The 26,945-nt window shown below is 38.7% G+C and overlaps 1 protein-coding gene across 19 annotated transcripts in view; it reads left to right on the plus strand.

Annotated features, from left to right (window-relative positions):
* Positions 1–26,945, plus strand: part of CFAP20DC (CFAP20 domain containing) — a 355,007-nt gene that overhangs the window by 216,513 nt on the left and 111,549 nt on the right. For 18 of the 19 annotated variants that reach the window (XM_054550630.2, XM_054550631.1, XM_054550642.1 and 15 more), the window contains 2 exons: positions 942–1,145; positions 15,297–15,358. In XM_054550630.2, the coding sequence (XP_054406605.1) occupies positions 942–1,145; positions 15,297–15,358 (266 nt within the window). Of the gene's footprint in view, positions 1–941; positions 1,146–11,986; positions 12,053–15,296; positions 15,359–26,945 lie in introns of all 19 variants that reach the window. The other variant, XR_008523269.1, reaches the window with a different exon arrangement.

Raw genomic sequence — 26,945 nt, forward strand, 5'->3', positions numbered from 1 at the left:
AGAAAGGAAGGGAAAATTTTGAAAATTCTATATGCCAATTTCCACCTATACCATGAAATAATATTTATACTAGCATCTAAAGATCTGTAGTAGTATTCTTTTTCAAAAAGTACCTGACAGATGACATATACAGTAAATCCACCTTGGTTGGAGCTATGAGATCTTCCAGGCTTTCAGAACTTACAAGTTCCCATCTTACATTCTAATTTTATTTGATGGCGTTTACCAGTACTAGTCATTCTCAATCTTACTGCAAAGGCAGTAAGAATAAATTTGGTCATTATGTTTACAATGATGAAATTCATCAATTCACTCATAAACTGTGCTTTTTTAAATGGCAAATTTAAAAAAAAAACAAACTACTGTGAGTTTTTGTTTATTTACTCAATCTACAAAAACTGGTTGGGCACCTACTAGGCACCAGACCTAGGAAAGGCAGTGAGAGCAAAACAGTCATGGTGCTTGCCCTTGTAGAGCTCACAGCAAACCTGCCAACTCCAGAAACAATTCCATCACTGCAACTGTGATCAATGCTAAAAGTGAAAATTTTAAGATTCTGAGAGGGCATCATAAAGGAGCTGACCCAGTTTATGGTTGTCAGGAAAGGCTTCCCTGAGGAAGTCATCATAATTGAGGACCTGAAGGAAGCCTAAGCATTACCCAGAACACGAGGCAGAGGGGACTTGCATGTGCACAGGACTAAGGCAGACAGGACTCTGATGCTTTTGAGGACCTTAATGAAGGACAAAGTGGCTGGCATGTGAGGAGCAAACAGACAGGAGGTGGTATAATGGATGGGGCAGGTAGCACATGGAGGCATGTTAGGGATTTGCGCCTCTGTCAATTGGGGGAGCTGCTGCAGGGGTTAAGGCTGTGGCATTTGTTAGTAGCCATAGAAGTAGGCCAAATGACCCTTTGTTATTTTCCTCTCTCTTGCTCAGGAATATGACTGGCGAAACTATCAGCCGAGCCAGATGAGTGAATCCGAGTTACAGATGCTAGCAAGCCTACGGCGGCAACAAAATGAAGACCTGGAGGACGCTGGGACCTCCCATGGCCTGAGTGCCTCCCAGGTGGACAACTGTAATGTCAGCATAAGTACCAGCAGTGACGACACAACCACCTGGAACTCCTGCCTGCCACCCGTGAGTCCCTGGCTTTGCGGCTTCCTCTCATTGCTTAACAAGGAGCAAGCTTTTTTCTAACAAATCCCAGCTTTGCCTGGAAAAGCCAGGACCAAAATGAGAACACTCCCTATGGGAAATAATCAGAGTCCATTCTGAAATAGTGTTTTAGAACGAACAGAAATTAGAAGATGACAGTCTTTTCTTAAATTGTCTTATTTACATTCAGAAAAGGTATATATGATGATAAATCACACATTGAAGGAACAAAAAGAACAATTTTACTGTAGACACTGGGTGTCCCATTGTATCCCCTGTTCCTAGTACAAGCCCTGTGGCACATACAAGAGGCTCAATATTTGTTAAATAAGTATTTATGAAATGAATGAACACAGAGGAAAAGACTGTAGATACACAAGTATTGCTTGGATATGAAGACAGAAAAGAACCTTCTGTAGAAGTCACCAGATGTTCACTGATTGCTCCCTGTGTCTGACGGGCTACGATAGGCACTGTGGATGCTTCAGAAGCTTATATTCCCATATGTTTCCATAGTTAAAGCACTTCAGTATGGCCCATTGCCCTCACTATGGCCCAGCAGAGGAGTTGGAACAGGTCTTAGTCTTCCTGTTTTTCAGGTGAAGAAACTAAAGCCTGGGTCCAAGCTTCCACACCTGGTCAGTGGTGGAGCCCAGAGCAGAGCCCAGTTTTTAAACTCAGTCCATTCTCTACAATACTGTCCTCAAGGACCTTACAACTTAATTGGAAATACAGAGCATAAACATCAGTAGAACAGTTCAGTACAGCACAAGAAATGTCATAAGGCAGAATAATAAAATCATTGATATAATAATGATAATTAGGGCTACCATTTCTTTAAGTACCTAGAGCCATTTTAAGACTTCCACAGTCCTGAGAAACATTTACTTATAAGGCTACATTCAATATCATAGCAAACAGACTAAAATATACTTTCATCCAAAAGTAAATATGTTTCTGCTATACAATTTTTAAAGAAAATATAAAATAACTTTTACTCATTTATATGTAACTGTATAAAGATTGAGTTGAAGTATAGTTGACAGTGGATAAGTTAGGTTTTAAGTATTTAATTAAATACATAAGAATTTTGTGATTTGCTTTTCATATTTTAAAGCCAGTTTTTTCCAGGTATCCAACATCTTTGTAGATCTTGGAAATCTCAGAGGCCCTGGCACCTAATGCCTTACATGTTATCTAGTTTACTCCTTACGGCTACTCTGTGTGGTAAGCACTGTTGCAGAGCTCTTAAGTAATGGAGGCTCTTGAGTAAAGTGAATCAGACCTAACTTGGTCTGACTCCTAAGTCTGGGCTCCTGACCACCATTATGTGGTGACTCAGTTGTCAAATGAGTGTTATCCAATGGATATCTGGATATCCCATGGAAGGTGAGATTTCTGTGCTCTGGGGAGAACTTACACAAGTCTTCATGGAGAAGAATTCCAGTTGGTTTGATGGGGGGATTAGTGCTCTTTATCCCTACCTTGCCTACCTTCAGGTTTCTCTTGCCTCAGTTGTGCTTTCATTAAACACAACTATCAAGTATACATAACACCTCTGGCAGCCTTGGTGCCAAAAAGTATCCACCCACCCAGAAAAATATCTGACTTCTGGTTACTCTGGTTAGAGTATTCTTGTAGCCAAGCTAAGATCATAAGAGTCAGTTGCAGATTTTTACCAGTACAATTTGCAATAGAATTGAAACATTGCCTTTCTTATAAAATACTCTGCAGCAGTCATTTAAACTGCAAGTAAGAAAGAGAACAGTGGCCTCCTGATCGAGCTCATTCTGTCATGAATTAACTTGGAGACCAACATTACAAAGGGCAAGCTGAGGAATGATTATTTATGGACTGAAAAGGCTGAACTCTTGGTTGCCCTGGATACAGTGTTCTCATCACTGTCCTGTTCTGGCAAGGACTGAAATCTCCTGCATGACATCTATTCCACTCTAAAAGTATACAGCCAAAAATAAGGCCTTTGGTAATGAACTTAATAACCCCTCTATTTGACCAAATGAGAAACTGAAAATGGTCTGATATTTTTTAGACAGAGAAAATATTGAAAAGCCTACCTTTGGTATTCATAAGATATGTTTATTATTGCATCAGAGTCAGTCTATCTAACACTGGAACTACCACCAAATGGAAAATTGTATTCCTTAATGAACTCTGTGTCTTGCTGCTTGTATAGAGTTTAGATAGAGCAATTTTGCAAGCATCATTGTGGTCTTTTTGAGAGCTCATGCCTTTCTCTTTAAAAGTTGCACAGGGACAGTGAAAAAGAAGAAATAAAAGAATTCATAACTTTATTCATCACGATAATATCCCTTTTTTTTTTTTTTTTTTTTGAGACTGAATCTCACCCTGTTACCCAGGCTGGAGTGCAGTGGCTCAATCTTGGCTCACTGCAACCTCTGCCTCCCAAGTAGCTGGGATTACAGGCGCCCACCACCATGCCCAGCTAATTTTTTGTATTTTTAGTAGAGACGGGGTTTCACCATGATGGCCAGGCTGGTCTCAAACTCCTGACCTCAAATGATCCACCCACCTTGGCCTCCCAAAGTGCTGGGATTACGGGTGAGCCACCATGCCCGGCCTATCCCACTCTTCTTTTATCTCAGTGAATAATGTCAACATCCATATTGATCCTTTAGCCAGAAATTTGGAAGGCATCTTCATTTCTCCCGCTTCTTTATCCCACATCCAGCTGGTCTCCAAATCCTAAGAATCCTCTCTCCTTTTTATCTCTTAACCCACCCTTCCTAATACAACAGCCTTGGCACTTTTCCTTTTTTCTTTTTTCCCCTTAATCCCATGACAGATTATGCACTTTATTTTTTTTCAGTATTTATTTTAGATTGAGGGGGTACATGTGCACATTTGTCACCAGGGTACATTACATGATACTGAAGTTTGGGGTACAAATGATTCATTCATGCAGGTATTGAGCATAGTACCCAATAATTACTTTTTCAATCCTTGTCCCCTTCCTCCCTCTCTCCTTTAGCAGTCCCCAGTTTCTATTGTTGACATCTTTATTTCCATGAGTACCTGACGTTTAGCTCCTGCTTATAAGTGAGAACATGCAGTATTTGGTTTTTTGTTCCTGCATTAATTTGCTTAGGATAATGGCTTCCAGCTGCATCCATGTTGCTGCAAAGGACATCATTTCGCTCTTTTTTATGGTTTATGCACTTTATTTTTCATCTGCATTCCTTTAATAGTCCCCTAACATCTCTGTGCCTCTAGTCAAAGCACTGTAACCTGGTGGTTAGGAGCATCAGCTCTGATGTCAAATTTCCACGGTTCAGAACCAAGCTGTGACCCTTATAAAATGCTTGGCGCTGTATCTGAGACATAAGTACTTAATAAATGAAGTTTAGCTGTCATTATTATTATCATTATTATTCACATTAGTGATCTTCCTAAAGCTCAAATCTGATCTGATCTGATCTCTTCATTAGGTAAAGCCTTTCAGTGGCTCCCCATCACCTCTTTACTTTGGCATACAGGAGCCCCCATGATCTGAGACTTGCCCTCTCTCCAGCCTCATCTCTCACTGCACCCCACCTTTCACTCCATTCTGTAGTCCCTAGATGCACTCTGCACATTATCCCTGTACTGTGGACCTGATTGTCCTCAAGACTTAGCTCCAATGTCACTGTAGCCCTTCTCCAGGCCTCATTGTGAAGGACACAGACACACCTTCTCTGCCACAAGAGTCAGGAGTATCCCACTGATAACTCTCACCACAAGCTTGCTTGTCTGTCTCACATTCACTCATTCCACACATATGTTTTTGAGTGGCACACATGTGCTGTGAACTAGGCTGGCTACTGAGGATACAGATAAAGCCTTATCCAAGCTTGAGGTGTTCACAGTTTTGGTGGGGAAGCCCAGGTAAATGGCTCACTGTAACTCAGGATGGCAAGTGATAGAATAACGAGTTATGGGAACACATGAGAGGGAGCGATTCCACCTGTGGGTTCCAGGGATGCTTTCACAGAGAAGACAACAGTTAAGCCAAAGTTCAAGAATGAGTTCAAGTTCACCATGCAGACAAGAGGGGAATGGAATTCCAAGTTCCAAAAGGAAGCCAAATTAAGTCTGTGGTGGGGGGGACAGTGGGGAGTCTCTCCTTTAGCAAGATAACCTCCTCTTAGTGCCTTTCTTTCTCTGTCAGCTTGCATAGCACTTGAAATGAGTTTTGCTTGTCTCGCTACCCACCCCCGACCCAACATACACACAAGGGAGCCACTCTGTTCCTGCCACACTGTCGACTTGGCTGTCACTTGGTGAGCCATGCCCTGTGTTCAGATCAGGCCGTGCTCATCTCTTCTCTGTCTGGCAGCTCCTTCTCTACTTAGAAAATGGCTTTTTAATTTCTGTTTTGGTTTTTTGGTTTTTGGCTAATTTTTTATTAAAGACTTATAATTGTTTTGAGCCGTTTTGGGTTCACAGCAAAATTGAGACGAACCCTATTATCAGTGTCCCCCACCAGAGTGGTAGTTTGTTACAATTAATGAACCTCCATTGAGACATCATTGTCACATTATCAGGGTTCACCCTTGGTGTTGTGCATTTTATGGATTTGGACAAAGGTATAGTGACATGTATCCACCATTATAGTATCATACAAAGTAGTTTCACTGCCCCTAAAATTCTCTGTACTCTGTTTATCCCTCCTTTTGCTTATTTCTGAAGGCCCAACTCACTTGTCACTGCTTCTGGAAACTCTCCCCAACCCTCATCCCACCCTGAACAGAATTATTCACTTCCCTCTCTGGGTCCCTGTTATCTTCAGGCTCAATTACAGCACTTATGACATCAGCTAAACACTGTTACCACTATCCCCAGGCCTGGTCGTGAATTCCTTGAAGGCAGAACCCTGCCTGTGTTCTTTCATACCTTCTGTGTTGGAGCACAAAGGCTAGCACAAGACATCACAGCTAGTTGTCAGTCATTACTTGAATGAATCAATCAATAATATTTTTTTATTTTTTTTAATTTTTTTCTTTATTATTATTATTATTATTATTATTATTATACTTTAGGTTTTATGGTACATGTGCGCAATGTGCAGGTAAGTCACATATGTATACATGTGCCATGCCGGTGCGCTGCACCCACCAACTCGTCATCCAGCACTAGGTATATCTCCCAATGCTATCCCTCCCCCCTCCCCCCACCCCACAACAGTCCCCGAAGTGTGATGTTCCCCTTCCTGTGTCCATGTGTTCTCATTGTTCAATTCCCACCTATGAGTGAGAATATGCGGTGTTTGGTTTTTTGTTCTTGCGATAGTTTACTGAGAATGATGATTTCCAATTTCATCCATGTCCCTACAAAGGACATGAACTCATCATTTTTTATGGCTGCATAGTATTCCATGGTGTATATGTGCCACATTTTCTTAATCCAGTCTATCATTGTTGGACATTTGGGTTGGTTCCAAGTCTTTGCTATTGTGAATAATGCGGCAATAAACATACGTGTGCATGTGTCTTTATAGCAGCATGATTTATAGTCCTTTGGGTATATACCCAGTAATGGGATGGCTGGGTCGAATGGAATTTCTAGTTCTAGATCCCTGAGGAATCGCCACACTGACTTCCACAAGGGTTGAACTAGTTTACAGTCCCACCAACAGTGTAAAAGTATTCCTATTTCTCCACATCCTCTCCAGCACCTGTTGTTTCCTGACTTTTTAATGATTGCCATTCTAACTGGTGTGAGATGGTATCTCATTGTGGTTTTGATTTGCATTTCTCTGATGGCCAGTGATGGTGAGCATTTTTTCGTGTGTTTTTTGGCTGCATAAATGTCTTCTTTTGAGAAGTGTCTGTTCATGTCCTTTGCCCACTTTTTGATGGGGTTGTTTGTTTTTTTCTTGTAAATTTGTTGGAGTTCATTGTAGATTCTGGATATTAGCCCTTTGTCAGATGAGTAGGTTGCGAAAATTTTCTCCCATTTTGTAGGTTGCCTGTTCACTCTGATGGTAGTTTCCTTTGCTGTGCAGAAGCTCTTTAGTTTAATTAGATCCCATTTGTCAATTTTGGCTTTTGTTGCCATTGCTTTTGGTGTTTTAGACATGAAGTCCTTGCCCATGCCTATGTCCTGAATGGTAATGCCTAGGTTTTCTTCTAGGGTTTTTATGGTTTTAGGTCTAACATGTAAGTCTTTAATCGATCTTGAATTGATTTTTGTATAAGGTGTAAGGAAGGGATCCAGTTTCAGCTTTCTACATATGGCTAGCCAGTTTTCCCAGCACCATTTATTAAATAGGGAATCCTTTCCCCATTTCTTGTTTTTGTCAGGTTTGTCAAAGATCAGATACTTGTAGATATGTGGCATTATTTCTGAGGGCTCTGTTCTGTTCCATTGATCTATATCTCTGTTTTGATACCAGTGCCATGCTGTTTTGGTTACTGTAGCCTTATAGTATAGTTTGAAGTCCAAAATCTCCTTAAGCTGATAAGCAACTTCAGCAAAGTCTCAGGATACAAAATCAATGTGCAAAAATCGCAAGCATTCTTATACATCAATAACAGACAAACAGAGAGCCAAATCATGAGTGAACTCCCATTCACAACTGCTTCAAAGAGAATAAAATACCTAGGAATCCAACTTACAAGGGATGTGAAAGACCTCTTCAAGGAGAACTGCAAACCACTGCTCAAGGAAATAAAAGAGGATACAAACAAATGGAAGAACATTCCATGCTCATGGGTAGGAAGAATCAATATCGTGAAAATGGCCATCCTTCCCAAGGTAATTTACAGATTCAATGCCATCCCCATCAAGCTACCAATGACTTTCTTCACAGAATTGGAAAAAACTACTTTAAAGTTCATATGGAACCAAAAAAGAGCCCGCATCGCCAAGTCAATCCTAAGCCAAAAGAACAAAGCTGGAGGAATCAATAATATTTTTAAAAATTCCTTTTTTACGGATGAGTTTAGGTCCTTTGCAGGGACGTGGATGAAGCCGGAAACCATCATTCTCAGCAAACTAATACAGGAACAGAAAACCAAACACTGCATATTCTCACTCATAAGTGAGAGTCGAACAGTGAGAACACATGGACACAGGGAGGGGAACATCACACAGCAGGGCCCGTCGGAGTGTTGGGGGGCTAGGGGAGGCATAGATAGCATTAGGAGAAATACCTAATGTAAATGACAGGTTGATGGGTGCAGCAAACCACCATGGCACATGTGTACCTATGTAACAAACCTGCACATTCTGCACATGTTTCCCAAAACTTAAAGTATAATTTTTAAAAATTCATTTTTTACTCTAAAATAATTTTCATCAAGATTCCAAAATAAACATCAGCTTTGCTTTGCTTAAATAAATCCTGAGTGATGCATGTAATATTTTCAATTCAAGATTTGATAAATGGATATTAAATATACACCCAAAGGAAAATCTCCTTCAGAGCAGGGCCTGATTGCGAATAGGAAGAAAAAGAGATGTAGTCCGGTCCCATTCAGTTTAGCATTTTTACCTGACGACTTCACACACATTGCGGTCTGAAGCCAGAAAGCCTACGCAGAGTAAAATGAAGAGTCTTTAGCAAAATCCTTTGTGTTTACCACAAACTTTGATTCCTCAGCATCTGTACAGTTCAGAGTAATATGTACTGTTTAAAAGGTGTTTAGATATAATAAATTAGTCATTTAAAAGTGTAATTAAATGTAACCACATTCCTCATAGCAAATTGGCTTTTGTAGGCATCTCTTGCTAAATAAATCAAGCCTACTGAGAAATCCATTGGCCTTTGACAGACAAATTTTTCGAAGTTTCTAACTTAGAACCAAATTCAATTAAAACAATACTTTACAACTTCTGTGGAAACCAGGCTACAAGCAATCAATTTTGGAGAGTTTCTGTTAGGAGTAGCCCTCGTGCGATTTATTCAAAAACTGGGCTCTCGGCAGCCTTTGGAAGGGCACTAGGAGTTAGTTATAATGAATTTTAAGTGAATTTTATCTTGGTGAGGGATTTTGATTGACAATAGCATAAAGCCATGTCGTGTGTGTGTGTATGTGTGTGTGTGTGTGTGTTTATGTGTGTGTGTTTTCTTTTTTTAAGGAATAGGAATACCTGTCAATGGACACTGCTTCATGGGATGCCCAAACAAATATAAACTCTAGATCAGTCAACCTGGGCTCAAATCCCAGCTCTGCCATTTATGGACATGATCATCTTTGAAATGGGAATAATAAAAGAACCTTCCTAATATTGGCATTATGCAAATCGAATGAGTACATGAAATGCATGTGCCTGGTGCTTAGCAGAGTAAGCTCACACTGACTGTCAACTGCTGTTTCCCCAAAGTTATTCTCCTCAAAGGGCCACCTGAGTGATCAGAACAGAATTTCTAGGACATTTTCCCTTTTTGTGACAACTGAGACCTGAAAGAGTAAGCAGAGATTCTGTAGTGTTTGTTTTGATGTGAGTTTAACCATCAGCATACAGACTGACTCCCTCAGATCCTTACAAATAAACTCCTTCATTATTTCATTATTTCAATATTTCATTTCACTGTCTCTCCTCAAATGTAGATTCAAGAAAAGTGGGTTTATTGTGCAGCTACCCTGTGAGCAGATGCCCCAAAGCTGCCATTCCTTCAGGTTAATACTTAACATAACCTGAACGGGGGCATGGTGGCACAGGTCTGTATTCCCAGCTAATTGGGAGGCTAAGGCAGGAGGATTTTAGCCCAGGAATTCAAGGCCAGTGTGGGTAACATAATGAGACCCCATCTCTTTTTTTTTTTTTTGATGTCTGGAATTTATTCAATTATTTTTCTTGTTGATGAATGTTGAGGTTATTTTTTGCCACTGCATAAAATACCTCAATATGCACTTCTCCAAGGAGGGATTTGAGATCAAAGAACATACTATTTTTATTAAGCATGGCCAAATTATATTCCAAGGATTATGTAGCCCAAGCAACATAGAGGCATATCTGTTTCCTTATATTCCTGCCAATCCTGGGTGATGCTAATATTTTTAGTTTTTTAGTTTGTTTGTTTTTTTCCCCCTGGCTGTGTGATCAGTAAAAACAATACATCTTTATTTTGATTTGCATGTTTCCTGACTGCAGGTGAGATTTTGAATTTTTCTGCATGTTTTTGGGATGTTTGCATTTCCTGTTTCATGATTTGTATATGAATTTCCTCTCCTGTCTATTTTTTCTGTTGGGTTGTTTGTCCTTGATCATTTTTGGTGGAGGGTATGGTATATGTGTATGTGGAAGGATGTTTATAATATAATAAATAATTTTAACCCTTTTTCTGACATGAAAAAATGCTCACCATCACTGGCCATCAGAGAAATGCAAATCAAAACCACAATGAGATACCATCTCACACCAGTTAGAATGGCGATCATTAAAAAGTCAGGAAACAACAGGTGCTGGAGAGGATGTGGAGAAATAGGAACACTTTTACACTGTTGGTGGGACTGTAAACTAGTTCAACCCTTGTGGAAGTCAGTGTGGCGATTCCTCAGGGATCTTGAACTAGAAATTCCATTTGACCCAGCCATCCCATTACTGGGTATATACCCAAAGGACTATAAATCATGCTGCTATAAAGACACATGCACACGTATGTTTATTGCGGCACTATTCACAATAGCAAGGACTTGGAACCAACCCAAATGTCCAACAATGATAGACTGGATTAAGAAAATGTGGCACATATACACCATGGAATACTATGCAGCCATAAAAAATGATGAGTTCATGTCCTTTGTAGGGACATGGATGAAATTGGAAATCATCATTCTCAGTAAACTATCGCAAGAACAAAAAACCAAACACCGCATATTCTCACTCATAGGTGGGAATTGAACAATGAGAACACATGGACACAGGAAGGGGATCATCACACTCTGGGGACTGTTGTGGGGTGGGGGGAGGGGGAAGGGATGGCATTGCGAGATATACCTACTGCTAGATGACGAGTTAGTGGGTGCAGCACACCAGCATGGCACGTGTATACATATGTAACTAACCTGCACATTGCGCACATGTACCCTAAAACCTAAAGTATAATAATAATAAATTTTAAAAAAAAAAGTAAACACTTCTATAAGGTAAAAGATCCCATAGCAAATTCAAAAGGTGAATGAATATAGACAAGGAGAAAGTATTTGAACCTATGTGAGACCCCATCTCTTAAAAAAAAAAAAAAGAATTCCCATACCTAATATCAAGCACATAAGTATCTTTAGCTTACAAAAAAAAAAAAAAGAAAGAAAGAAAAGAAAAGCTCATTGCATGCATCCATCAACATGGCATGTTGCAGAGCATAATATTTGGAGAATAACAAGGCAAAATACACTTAATAAAATTGCAAGCATGTGGTGAGGTTCTCAGACAAGTTATTTATGGTCTTGATTAACCTTGCAACATTATTGCCATTTTCATAGGTTTTACATAACAACATAAAAATATTATCTTTACCTTTTAACATGGCAGGATTATCTTATCTCCTGTTCTTTTATTTAGCCTTCATTTCGCTCCCTAACCCCAAAATCTCTAGCAGCTTGATCATGGAAAAGCAAAGCTTCTTGTGCTCCGTGGTAGTTAATTTTATATGAATACTGTTTTCTTGGCACTAGCACATAGCAACAGCGCCACCAAAAGGCCGAGGTCCTGAGTTTCTGGGATCTGTTCGATTTCTTTGCTTGACAGCTTATCAGCGTTTTTGCATGATATTCCTGGTTGCTGTGTATTCAAAATATAATATATTGGCATTTCAGGCTCCTTATAATTAATAGGTTTTAATTTGTTCTGATCTACAGATTCATTAACTTCTCAGCTCTCTTTGAGTAGAATGAGTTTTCTTTTAATCCTCCTGAACTAAAAAGGTATGTAGTTGATTGTGCTAAGCTGCAGATAAATCATATGAGCAGATGTTCTTATACAACTATAGAAATGATATAGGAAAACTGATATTAGAGTCAGTGTAATATCTGTACTGTCACGAGGAAATATTGAAATGTGCAAATTGTTCTGTGTTTAGTGACTATGAAAGTCACCCCAGGAAATAAACTTTTCTTATTCTCAGAGTATTGTCTATTATATTCTATGATTGTCCCAAATTTAGTAACGTGGCAAAACTTATTTTTTAAATTGTAAATACATAGTGACATGTCATGAGAATAAAAACAATGAATTTAATTTATGGTAAGGAGATAGTCATATATATTTCAAATAAATGTATTTCTTCAGGGTCACTTTTTTTTCCTGCCACAAACAGAACTGATTTTGTCATATTTGTTATTCAAAAACTTAAATAGTCACCACTCTAGATGCACTCTCGAGCTGGAATAAACACTACAGGCTAGTGGTTAAGAGGGTAAACTGTGGACTCGGACTGCCTGGGTTCACATTCTAGCTCCACTCTTTCCTGGCAGGCACGATCCTGGGTTAATACCCAGTGTCAATTTCTTCTTCTGTTGAATGTAGTTGTTCATCCTATTTATTTCATAGAATTGCTCTGAGGATCAAATAAGATCATATCTACCAAGAATTAGCATAAGTACTGAATAAATGTCAGTCACCGCTATTATGATGATGGTCGTAGTTCACTGTAGATACTGGTTGCCATCCCTTTGCATCTACTTACGATGTTCTCTAGGTATGGCTGAATGCCAAAATCAAAACAATTTCTACATTATTTCATTGGTGCTTTCACAGGATACTACCTACCTAGAAATAGGTTTACTGCTACATATGTTTATAAACATATTGTAGGGGAGGAAAAATATCTTTTTCTCACCCATCCTGGATTCATCGCCAAGGCCTTTGTTGCAACAAAAGACAGATTAGCAAAAGAAAAACATAAAAATTTATTTCATATAAGTTTTCCATGATACAGGAGTCTTTATAAGGAAATGAAGAACTGAACAAACAGTGAAACTTGAATACTTTTACTCTAGGTTTGATGAAGAGGGGAAAGTGGTGGAGAAATATGATTGGGCAAAGGAAATATGAGCTAATGGAAATAAACGAAGAAAATCAGCAAGGCCTTTGTTCAGATTCTTCTCTGTGTCCCTGTGTCTTCAGAGATAAGGATGCTCCTTTCTTCAGGGGATAGGGAGGGCATCTCTCAAATGAGCATCTTATGACCTGCTCCAGGGGGTGGTCAGAAAATCCTAGCTATGTTTTATGACCAGCTGCAGGGGAGAACAGGAGAAGGTGAGAGTGACCTTCCTGCTACTGCAAATACCATGTCCTGAACTCCATCAATATCCATTTGTAGGTGAGGATGTCTGGCTTCAGACAGCTAGTTGTTCACCTTTCTATGTATTCGTGTCAGCAGTTTTTATTGGAAAAGTTTCCATTGGTTACTTTTTTGTTTTCTAACACTTAAAAATCACTATGAGCAAAGATGGAAAGGGATCAGTCTGTATAGTCTAAAACGAGGAGGGGCTGAGTCACAAACAAGACAGGATTCTGTAACCACTTCTATTTTCCAAGGGATGGAGTACGTCATTTGGAATAGAGGTTTGGGGATGGGAATAAGTAGAATTAATAGTATAAAATTAAGAAATGGAAATTCACCTGAATATCAGGACTGTGATGCTTAGAGAGTTATGGAAATGCCTCTAAAAATAAATAGGCAGAGGGTCCATTCACTGGAGGCCTGAGTACAGCTGAAATACTAGACGAATACCAATGAATTTGTTATTGGGAGTATTTCTATACCAGTGTGAGTTCGTCCAGAGAACCTGTTAGGCCCTTTGCTTGCTAATTTCTTTTTTGCTGTGAAATAATAAAGCCTAAATCATAGAACCAAATTTCACTTGCAAATTGCTGAAAGTCTTATTTCTCTAGTGAGATCAAATATGTCTTATGACATGTTTTTCCTTCCACTGTTCTCCCAGCTGTTGTTTCTTATTACTGAAATGGTGATGCATTGATATTGGTTCAATTACCAAAGTATCTGAGTACATTTAAATTCATGGTGCATAACAGGTAGTCAGGCTAAGTGACTGTGATTATCAGATGGGGTGTTTGATTTAAATTAAAGGAACACTTCCAAGAGATAATTTATAGAGGAAGACAGTTTACTCTGAAGAATTCCCATCACCTACATCATTAATATTTTGAGACTTATTTTAATGAGAAATATCTGGAAGCTAAGGAGTATGAGCTCTATATATACAGGCACCATGGCTACATTGTTCTCCTCAGTCAGGGGCCACATTATGATGGGTGAGAAACCCTTAACACCAACCCCACTGGGTTTGGAAGTAGCTAAAGCTCTTTGAATGCAATTTAAACATGTATAGCAACTCTAAATTGTAATAAAATGAGAATGTTGAAAATGATTTCTTATTAGAATCGCATTGTTGCTAACCACATAAATACTTAGAGCTGATGTTCAAAAAGAGGACGGAATTTTCTCCCTTTATAGAACAAAGGAAAAAGATCAAGTTCCGTTGGAAGCAAGTGTTTAAGGCTACATGAGATATAGTTGTTCAGCTATGTTTTGAAATGTAACTGAAAGGTTTCTTGTGGAGGGAAAATTTGAGATTTCACATTTTTGTTAGGTATTGGCATCATTTTTTTCAGCTTATTGATCAGTACTTGAGGTTGTGTTATACACTTGGGGAAAATGACTGCCTTGACCTAACTAAGATTTACATGTGTAATTCTCACTCGTGGTAATAGAAATTATATTTACAAACTTACTAACATTGAGACTAAATATATTTTCTGTGTGTCTGGGTTTCCGTTATTAATGATGCTTGAACTGCAGCATTAGTTCCATGAGATATCTTGTTTGGTTTTGTTTTCCTGTCTGAAAATATCAACCAATGTTAACAGCATGAAAATTCCACAAAGAGGAAAATTTCAATACATGAACTTTAATTACATCATATATGCTATGAGGTCCAATGACTGGGCCACTAAAATAATAATAATGATAAATGTGATTTCTCATTTATACCACTCTGCTATTTGCTGGATCTGTAAAATAAACCCATACCCTTCTTGTGGGTTGTGTCCGAGGAAACAGTTACAGTAATGAGAGTGCATGTGAACGTATATGTAAACAGCTTTGTGCTGATTAAACATTCACAAATGTTTTGTCTTTTACAGCCTGTCAACCAGGGTCGCCACTATCAGAAAGAAATGAACCCACCTTCTCCTTCTAATCCCCGGTAAGAATCATTAATAATCTACATTTAAAAAAAAAAAAAACTTAGTTGGAAGATTGTACATTTTTCTTGGTTTTCTGAAATTGTTTTCCAAAACTTCTAGCTTCCAAACTTATGTTCTTTCAAAGTCCTAGTTCATCTACTTGTCTTCTTTGGACTTTAGAATAGTGGTAACAGTCTACCTAGGTTTAAATATCTACTTTTACTAGCTGTGGAATTTTGGGTAAGTCATTTGACTCCATGTAATTCAAGCATAAGATTTACTTTATAGTATTTTGGGGAGATTCAAATGAAAAATTCTTAGAACATTTCTTGGCACATAGCAAGTTCTCACTAAGTGTTAATTTATTCATTACTTTATTTGCATAACTATTTTATTTTAATAGGCGTCTGATGTTTGGTGCATTTTAGGCATAAATCTTTTTTATATAATCTGGTGCCCTTAAATTTATCAAGATGGCTTATAAAAGTTCAAATGACCAGTCTTTTTTTTCATATCTTTAAAAGTTTATAATCTCGAAATTATTTTATTTCAAAAATATCATTGGTGTATGAGTCATTTGTCACTATGGAAAAACCTCATTATTTTTGGTTTATTAGGAACAAGTGGATCTGAATTTGAGTTTTGAAATACATGCTGTATTATTCTATAACTTTCTGATAAATAAGTATATAAGCTAGTTTATCCATATAAATCAGTATTACCTTATCAGTATTTATCATATACTAGGAAATTATTGAAAAGTCCGTATACCTTGAGCCTACCTACAGAGTCTTAGTTACTGTGATGCACCTCATTATCCAAATGCATCTGACCTGTACTGTGGGCTGTCCTTTGGAGGATGTGTTAACTATTGCATGGTGTCTGAATTAAGACTCTTTGGTTACACACTACAAAACAGCTTAGCTAGTATTAAAAGACAGAAAGAGATAGGGAGAAAGAGTAAGAAAGGCGGGTTGGCAGGTGGTTGTTAAGTAAGATACGGGGCTGTATTCTAGAACCCAAAGGCCGCCAGGCCTCAGGAGGGGCCTGAAACTAGGAACTAGAAAGGCAAGAGGCAGCCAGGCAGTCTCTTCACTCCATCTCTGCTTGCTTCCTCCCATCTGCTCCATTATTCTCTCTAAGGACCAGCTTTCTCTGCTCCATAGTCCACATACGGCCATTTGACAGCTCTTGAGTTTATATATCACAGTTCAATATACATGTAGAGGCTGACAGACTACATCTGAACTTCCTTTTTCAAGAGAGAGAATGTGATTAGCTTGGGCCAAGTACCCATTCTGGTCCAGTCAGCAATAAACAATGAACCAAGCCATGAAAAATGAACATGGCTTCCAGGAAACCATGTAAATGGTTTACAGGACTTTTATTGGGACCCAGAATATTCATGACACAGATGAGTAAATGTTCTTTACTAGTAATCTCTTCTAAATGTTTCTATTCTGTACACCTGCTGTGGTCATTCGTTCATGTTACCTAGTAGGGTGAATTGTCACTATCACAAATAGATATACTAAAGAGTTTAAAACTGAGATTAGAATTTCAATATATATAAGAAGGTATTTTAACATTCTTAAAATTAGCTATCTCTCGATAGGTGAACACGTCACTAAGAATCTTGCAGCTCATCTAGATTTGCCTAACAAATCATTTTTTCTATATATGAGTAAGCTTTCAAGGTAACTGGAAATCCAACCTTGGTCCAAATTATAACAAATTAAGAATTTGGGCCAGGCATGGTGGCTCATGCCTATAATCCCAGCACTTTGGGAGACCAAGGCAGATGGATCACCTAAAATCAGGAGTTTGAGACAAGCCTAGCCAACATGGTGAAACCACGTCTCTAATAAAAATACAAAAATTAGCCGGGTGTGGTGGCGTATGCCTGTAATCCCAGCTACTCAGGAGGCTGAGGCACAAGAATCGCTTGAGCCCAGGAAGCAGAGGTTACAGTGGGCCAAGATCGCACAACTGCACTCCAGCCTGGGCGACAGAGTGAGACTCTGTCTCAAAAAAAAAAAAAGAACTAATTTGTAGTCTGAACAAATGAGAATGATAGTAAGATATGTTAGACAGTGGAGCCATTTGTTTCAATAAAAGGAGAAAGGGGACCTAATTCTCCTCCTAATTCTATAACATAGTATATAATCTCAGACAAGCCTCTGACCTCTCCAGACCTTTTTAATAATATGAATACCCTCATGTGTAAAAGAAAGGAGTTGAGTTGCATGCTCTCTGAGGCCAATTCCAGCTTTATGATTCTGTGACTTTTACAAGACTCATTATAGCCTTTACTTCATAAACCAGTCTCGCCATTGAAGGGTCACACTACTTTTATTTCATTGTCCTATATAGAAAGCATACTTCATAAATATTGGATAGATAATTAAATAAATGAATGAATATCTAGATGTGGTAATATGCAACTTTAAATATCTCTTTTACAAACTGATTTCCAAAGATATACTGTCAAGATAGAATATGAAATAATTCACCAGTTAGACAGCATTATCTTATGCAACCAATTAAATGTTTATTTATTTAAGAAAAATTAATTTACACTTCTGCATAATGAAATAAAAAGAACAAATTCTAAAGCCAAAAATAAAATACCACCAACCCCATTTGTCAGCAAGTTATCTACTAGTTTCCTAAAAAATTATTATATAAGTGTTCAGAAAACCTGCAGATGATGTGACTTGGCTCTTGGCTCATAAATTCAACAGCTTAGGAGAATTGGCAGGAAGGCATTATTGGGCCATAAATACAGAAGATGATAAAATTATGAGGTCAGTATATATCATCATATAAAAATGGAATAAATTGAATCATGTAATGCATATAATTTAACTTAAAATTGAAAGTTCTGATTCTTCTTAAGATCTCTATTTATTGTATTTCTTACAATTAGTATCCCAATGCTTTAGACCCTAAAATATAGAACTTTAAATTTAAGGGATATTGATAATTAATATGAAAAAATATAAGAAATTAGAAGGTAATTCTCTGAAGTCCATCCTGTTGGATAAATGAACATCTAATTTGAACCCTTGATTGAAAATTCTGGTATGGAGGCTCCGAACAATACATAAAAAGCAGGTAGGCTCTTGGTTTCCTGAATGAAGTGTGGCTGTGATTAGAGTAATGCCAATATGGCAGAGATGGAGTGGTGTGGACAAGCACTTCCACAGAGAGGAAAGCGTGATGGTGACCTCTGGAAAGTGTGGTGGCCACATGAGCCTCAGTGAGACATCTGCAACTACTCCAGAGACCAAAGATCATAAGGTTTTTAAATTACATAAACTAGTGCCCACATGTATACATATTTAGAGAGTCACCTTTCAAATAGCTTTATTAATGTAACAGAACAACCAATATCCCCAGTCTTTCATGCACATTTTTTTTTCTTTTTTTTTTTTTGGAGACAGTCTCACTCTGTCACCTGGACTGGAGTGGAGTGGAGTGATCACTCATGCACATTTTATTCTGGAAAGACTTTTATTTCTGCAACATAATTATCTTCTTAATTTTTTGTGTGCAGGATTAAAATTAAAGACAATATGCAATCCATAAAGCAGGCAAATTTGGGTTTTAAAGAGTTAGCTCTAGGATGAAAATAGCTAAAATGCTGCGTATATTCATATATTGTTTTTCTCACAGTAAAGTCATTCACTTTCACTCACAGGGCAGTGCTTGACATTGGATCAAGGTGGGATGCAACAGTAATCATTTTTCTCAGAAGTTTACAATCTAGGAATTGAAATATATATGGGTCACTTCATCATATTCCCTTGTGTGTCTAGATTTGCAACAAAGCCCTTTCCCCTTACGCTGTTAGGCATGGGGTGGTATTTTCCATTATTTTTTCCTAACACACTAACTGATATTTAAGCAGCATCACAGATGCTGGGGCCCTTGCCTCCAGCATCCACCAGACATTGCCTCTTAGGGCACTGATAGCCTCTATGACAAGGTGCAGAAATGGCTAACATAATCTCACATAATGTAGAGAAGTGTGGGGTAGGAGGAAACAATTTCACAGTTCATTCATGTTGAGAAACGTTTCCTAGCATGTACACTTGCATGCTGCCAAACAGAGCAAAATGGATGCCATTTGCAGCCTCAAGTCATTTATTTTAAAATGCCATCTATTGGTTTGTGGGGTTTAGGGCTGTCCCTTAGGCACATTTATTTAGATGCTTATATAGATTCTTCAGAAAAACATAAGATATTCCTGCTCAGGAATGAGTTTTATGAAATAAGCTGTGATTACCTTCTGGTTGTCTGTTCATAGGGATGGAGTCAATAACCAGTCTTTCGTTTCAAATGATGATTATACTTGCTATTTTTACAACTCATTGGAAAATTAGGGGGAGGGAGGAAGGAATGTAGTCAAAGGCTTTGCAATGTTCTAAATGTTCATGGAAATATATAATATACAAAATAATTCAGAATACCCAAACAGCAAGAATGGCATGATTTTCTAAAGTGTTTGCTCAATGATTTATCACTTATCTGTAGTTTTTAAAAATGTCATTGCAGATTGTGTTAGGGCCTGAATCCTTTGCAGCCTTGCCACATGTTTGTGTGATAAACATACTTATAACCATAATTATCTGATAAAGCCCTGCAGTCTTTGACAAATGATTAATAACCACTGACCTCAGTTCCCGCTGGCTCAGCCAGCCTGGCCAAGGCAATCTGGCCTGTCATTGTAACCCGTGTGGCTCCTCCAGACTGACCACGGCGGCATCGTTTTTTTTTTTTCCTCTCCAGTTGTCACGATGCAACCTGATGGGCGTCTCTTCTATTGATTAAGCTTTTTAGTTTCCCATCACAAAAGAGAGAAAATGTATAAATTAATAAAATTAAGTACAGAACTTTAATGTTCCTCTTCAAATGAGTAAGTTTGGATCATTTTAAAACAAGTAAGTTGAATTTTTAACAAATAGTCCTCCTTCAAACCAAGACATGACAGAGGATTTCCTTATTAACTAAGCAAACATTTTGTTTCTCAAAACAGTGTTATTACTGCTTCCTATTATCCAGATTTTTGCAGTAAATCATAATGATTTGATTATGAAACCAAAGGCATCAGTTGTTGTTTTTATCATTTCTCTTATTGGCTTCAACTAAGAAAAGATTCAGTACCTCTTCTTTCATAATCCCATTCCCACAGATTTCACACCTGCTCTTTTGAGGGCCCTGATTCTCCACATTTAGAACCCACAGGTCTGGCTCAAAGCTCATTTACTGATGACCTGTCAGGCTGTTCACCAAGTTCCTCTCTCTCTCTCTCACTTACTCCCCACCCCCACCCCACCCCACCCCACCCCAGTGTTATTCAACACATGCCTGTCAAGGGCAGGAGTTTTTTCAGTATTTGAGTTGAGGGAGGGCATGAGCAAGTGAGTAGGTATACACCTGGACACCATAGAAAATGAAAATCTTCATCCTAAATGTTAACCAGTTAAATTTCAGATTTTTTTTCTTGTGTCTCTGCAATAATTGCCCTTTCCTTTCCTGGAAATAGGACAGTGATATTGTTTCATTCATAACCAGATAAAATTGTGTTTTGATGAGAGGCCCTGGTTTGGACAGAGTTTAAATCTGATTTTCATGCATGTACCACTCCCTGCTGACCCAAAGATCCATAGGCACTGGTAACGTTTGCAATGGCCCTAGTCTTTAAGACATAATAATTAATAATAGTTTCTAATATTCCTATATTCCAACAACTCTCAAATTTATATCTCCAGTCTTGACCCTCCCTGAATTCCAAACTGATCTATGTAGCTGCCATCATGCCTAAAATCCAGCCATTGAAAAGGTAACTTGATTTTCTTCTGCAGATCTATTCTTTCTTCACTCTTCTCCATCTCAGAAAATGCCATCATCACCCCTCTCCACCTTTGCTTAAGCCAGAAACCAAGGGTGATCCCTGTTCTGTCTCTCTGATCCACCCGAATGTCCAGACTCAGCAAGTATTCCCTTCAAACATAGTATATGCCAAATCCAGCCTCTTTTCTCTGTTTTCCCTGCTATAGTCTGAGTGCAGGTTGCCATCACCTGTCACCTGGGCAAATGCTATAAACCTCCAAACCTGCCTTCTCTGCTTCTCTGGCCTCTGTAGTCTTTTCTCTGCTTAGCAACCAAGTGGTATACAGGCCTCAATCAGATGCAGGCATTGCCCCTTGTAAAACTTCCCCGTGGTTTCTCGTTGCCCTTAGGACCAAATTACGCTTACTCTGGCTTTTGGGGCCCTGCAAGCCCACCTCTCAGATGGTGTTTCACACCACTGAGCACCTTGCTCAATCTCTACTGGTTCCTTCTCTTTCCCTCTGATACTCCAGGCTTGGTCCCCACTTAGGAGTGCTGCCTGGATGGAGTTCTCTTAACCGAGGTTGCTTCCCAGCTGCCTCTCCCTGTCAGTAGGGTCTCCACGTAAATAAACATCCTCTCCTCAGGAGGCCCTTTCTTAGCATCCACCCTAAAACAGCCCTCAGTCACCTTTAGCACATTATCTTTTTTGTTTTCATCACGTTATTCCACTAACTGATATTTCCTTGTCTGTTTTCTTTTATTTATTTATTTATTTATTTATTCTTATTTTACTTTAGGTTTTATGGTACATGTGCGCAATGTGCAGGTAAGTTACATATGTATACATGTGCCATGCTGGTGCGCTGCACCCACCAACTCGTCATCTAGCATTAGGTATATCTCCCAATGCTATCCCTCCCCCCTCCCCCCACCCCACAACAGTCCCCAGAGTGTGATGTTCCCCTTCCTGTGTCCATGTGTTCTCATTGTTCAATTCCCACCTATGAGTGAGAATATGTGGTGTTTGGTTTTCTGTTCTTGCGATAGTTTACTGAGAATGATGATTTCCAATTTCATCCATGTCCCTACAAGGGACATGAACTCGTCATTTTTTATGGCTGCATAGTATTCCATGGTGTATATGTGCCACATTTTCTTAATCCAGTCTGTCATTGTTGGACATTTGGGTTGGTTCCAAGTCTTTGCTATTGTGAATAATGCCGCAATAAACATACGTGTGCATGTGTCTTTATAGCAGCATGATTTATAGTCCTTTGGGTATATACCCAGTAATGGGATGGCTGGGTCAAATGGTATTTCTAGTTCTAGATCCCTGAGGATCTAGAAGCCACACTGACTTCCACAAGGGTTGAACTAGTTTACAGTCCCACTAACAGTGTAAAAGTGTTCCTGTTTCTCCACATCCTCTCCAGCACCTGTTGTTTCCTGACTTTTTAATGATTGCCATTCTAACTGGTGTGAGATGGTATCTCATTGTAGTTTTGATTTGCATTTCTCTGATGGCCAGTGATGGTGAGCATTTTTTCATGTGTTTTTTGGCTGCATAAATGTCTTCTTTTGAGAAGTGTCTGTTCATATCCTTTGCCCACTTTTTGATGGGGTTGTTTGTTTTTTTCTTGTAAATTTGTTGGAGTTCATTGTAGATTCTGGATATTAGCCCTTTGTCAGATGAGTAGGTTGCGAAAATTTTCTCCCATTCTGTAGGTTGCCTGTTCACTCTGATGGTACTTTCTTTTGCTGTGCGGAAGCTCTTTAGTTTAATTAGATCCTATTTGTCAATTTTGGCTTTTGTTGCCATTGCTTTTGGTGTTTTAGACATGAAGTCTTTGCCCATGCCTATATCCTGAATGGTAATGCCTAGGTTTTCTTCTAGGGTTTTTATGGTTTTAGGTCTAACGTTTAAGTCTTTAATCCATCTTGAATTGATTTTTGTATAAGGTGTAAGGAAGGGATCCAGTTTCAGCTTTCTACATATGGCTAGCCAGTTTTCCCAGCACCATTTATTAAATAGGGAATCCTTTCCCCATTGCTTGTTTTTGTCAGGTTTGTCAAAGATCAGATAGTTGTAGATATGCGGCGTTATTTCTGAGGGCTCTGTTCTGTTCCATTGATCTATATCTCTGTTTTGGTACCAGTACCATGCTGTTTTGGTTACTGCAGCCTTGTAGTATAGTTTGAAGCCAGGTAGCCTGATGTCTCCAGCTTTGTTCTTTTGGCTTAGGATTGACTTGGCAATGCGGGCTCTTTTTGGGTTCCATATGAACTTTAAAGTAGTTTTTTCCAATTCTGTGAAGAAAGTCATTGGTAGCTTGATGGGGATGGCATTGAATCTGTAAATTACCTTGGGCAGTATGGCCATTTTCACGATATTGATTCTTCCTACCCATGAGCATGGAATGTTCTTCCATTTGTTTGTATCCTCTTTTATTTCCTTGAGCAGTGGTTTCTAGTTCTCCTTGAAGAGGTCCTTCACATCCCTTCTAAGTTGTATTCCTAGGTATTTTATTCTCTTTGTAGCAATTGTGAATGGGAGTTCACTCATGATTTGGCTGTTTGTCTGTTATTGGTGTATAAGAATGCTTGTGATTTTTGCACATTGATTTTGTATCTTGAGACTTTGCTGAAGTTGCTCATCAGCGTAAGGGCTGAGACAATGAGGTTTTCTAGATATACAATCATGTCATCTGCAAACAGGGACAATTTGACTTCCTCTTTTCCTCATTGAATACCCTTTATTTCCTTCTCCTGCCTAATTGCCCTGGCCAGAACTTCCAACACTATGTTGAATAGAAGTGGTGAGAGAGGGCATCCCTGTCCTGTGCCAGTTTTCAAAGGGAATGCTTCCAGTTTTTGCCCATTCAGTATGATATTGGCTGTGGGTTTGTCATAGATAGCTCTTATTATTTTGAGATACGTCCCATCAATACCTAATTTACTGAGAGTTTTTAGCATGAAGGTTGTTGAATTTTGTCAAAGGCCTTTTCTGCATCTATTGAGATAATCATGTGGTTTTTGTCTTTGGTTCTGTTTATATGCTGGATTACATTTATTGATTTGCGTATATTGAACCAGCCTTGCATCCCAGGGATGAAGCCCACTTGATCATGGTGGATAAGCTTTTTGATGTGCTGCTGGATTCAGTTTGCCAGTATTTTATTGAGGATTTTTGCATCAATGTTCATCAGGGATATTGGTCTAAAATTATCTTTTTTGGTTGTGTCTCTGCCCGGCTTTGGTATCAGGATGATACTGGCCTCATAAAATGAGTTAAGGAGGACTCCCTCTTTTTCTATTGATTGGAATAGTTTCAGAAGGAATGGTACCAGTTCCTCCTTGTACCTCTGGTAGAATTCGGCTGTGAATCCATCTGGTCCTGGACTTTTTTTGGTTGGTAAGCTATTGATTATTGCCACAATTTCAGCTCCTGTTATTGGTCTATTCAGAGATTTAACTTCTTCCTGGTTTAGTCTTGGGAGGGTGTATGTGTTGAGGAAATTATCCATTTCTTCTAGATTTTCTAGTTTATTTGCATAGAGGTGTTTGTAGTATTCTCTGATGGTAGTTTGTATTTCTGTGGGATCGGTGGTGATATCCCCTTTATCATTTTTTATTGCATCTATTTGATTCTTCTTTCTTTTTTTCTTTATTAATCTTGCTAGCGGTCTATCAATTTTGTTGATCCTTTCAAAAAACCAGCTCCTGGATTCATTAATTTTTTGAAGGGTTTTTTGTGTCTCTATTTCCTTCAGTTCTGCTCTGATTTTAGTTATTTCTTGCCTTCTGCTAGCTTTTGAATGTGTTTGCTCTTGCTTCTCTAGTTCTTTTAATTGTGATGTTAGGGTGTCAATTTTGGATCTTTCCTGCTTTCTCTTGTGGGCATTTAGTGCTATAAATTTCCCTCTACACACTGCTTTGAATGCATCCCAGAGATTCTGGTATGTTGTGTCTTGGTTCTCGTTGGTTTCGAAGAACATCTTTATTTCTGCCTTCATTTCATTATGTACCCAGTAGTCATTCAGGAGCAGGTTGTTCAGTTTCCATGTAGTTGAGCGGTTTTGAGTGAGATTCTTAATCCTGAGTTCTAGCTTGATTGCACTGTGATCTTAGAGATAGTTTGTTATAATTTCTGTTCTTTTACATTTACTGAGGAGAGCTTTACTTCCAAGTATGTGGTCAATTTTGGAATAGGTGTGGTGTGGTGCTGAAAAAAATGTATATTCTGTTGATTTGGGGTGGAGAGTTCTGTAGATGTCTATTAGGTCCACTTGGTGCAGAGCTGAGTTCAATTCCTGGGTATCCTTGTTGATTTTCTGTCTCGTTGATCTGTGTAATGTTGACAGTGGGGTGTTAAAGTCTCCCATTATTGTTGTGTGGGAGTCTAAGTCTCTTTGTAGGTCACTCAGGACTTGCTTTATGAATCTGGGTGCTCCTGTATTGGGTGCATATATATTTAGGATAGTTAGCTCTTCTTGTTGAATTTCTCCCTTTACCATTATGTAATGGCCTTCTTTGTCTCTTCTGATCTTTGTTGGTTTAAAGTCCGTTTTATCAGAGAGTAGGATTGCAACCCCTGCCTTTTTTTGTTTTCCATTTGCTTGGTAGATCTTCCTCCATCCTTTTATTTTGAGCCTATGTGTGTCTCTGCACGTGAGATGGGTTTCCTGAATACAGCACACTGATGGGTCTTGAGTCTTTATCCAATTTGCCAGTCTGTGTCTTTTAATTGGAGCATTTAGTCCATTTACATTTAAAGTTAATATTGTTATGTGTGAATTTGATCCTGTCATTATGATGTTAGCTGGTTATTTTGCTCATTAGTTGATGCAGTCTCTTCCTAGTCTCGATGGTCTTTACATTTTGGCATGATTTTGCAGCAGCTGGTACCAGTTATGCCTTTCCATGTTTAGCACTTCCTTCAGGAGCTCTTTTAGGGCCTGGTGGTGACAAAATCTCTCAGCATTTACTTGTCTGTAAAGTATTTTATTTTTCCTTCACTTATGAAGCTTAGTTTGGCTGGATATGAAATTCTGGGTTGAAAATTCTTTTCTTTAAGAATGTTGAATATTGGCCCCCACTCTCTGCTGGCTTGTAGAGTTTCTGCTGAGAGATCTGCTGTTAGTCTGATGGGATTCCCTTTGAGGGTAACCCGACCTTTCTCTCTGGCTGCCCTTAACATTTTTTCCTTCATTTCAACTTTGGTGAATCTGACAATTATGTGTCTTGGAGTTGCTCTTCTTGAAGAGTATCTTTGTGGCGTTCACTGTATTTCCTGAATCTGAATGTTGGCCTGCCTTGCTAGATTGGGGAAGTTCTCCTGGATAATATCCTGCAGAGTGTTTTCCAACTTGGTTCCATTCTCCCTGTCACTTTCAGGTACACCAATTAGACGTAGATTTGGTCTTTTCACATAGTCCCATATTTCTTGGAGGCTTTGCTCGTTTCTTTTTATTCTTTTTTCTCTAAACTTCCCTTCTTGCTTCATTTCATTCATTTCATCTTCCATTGTTGATACCCTTTCTTCCATTTGATCGCATCGGCTCCTGAGGCTTCTGCATTCTTCACGTAGTTCTCGAGCCTTGGTTTTCAGCTCCATCAGCTCTTTTAAGCACTTCTCTGTATTGGTTATTCTAGTTATACATTATTCTAAATTTTTTTCAAAGTTTTCAACTTCTTTGCCTTCGGTTTGAATATCCTCCCATAGCTCGGAGTAATTTGATTCTCTGAAGCCTTCTCTCAGCTCGTCAA

The sequence above is a fragment of the Pongo abelii genome, chromosome 2, assembly GCF_028885655.2.
Source record: "Pongo abelii isolate AG06213 chromosome 2, NHGRI_mPonAbe1-v2.0_pri, whole genome shotgun sequence".
Classification (NCBI taxonomy): domain Eukaryota; kingdom Metazoa; phylum Chordata; class Mammalia; order Primates; family Hominidae; genus Pongo; species Pongo abelii.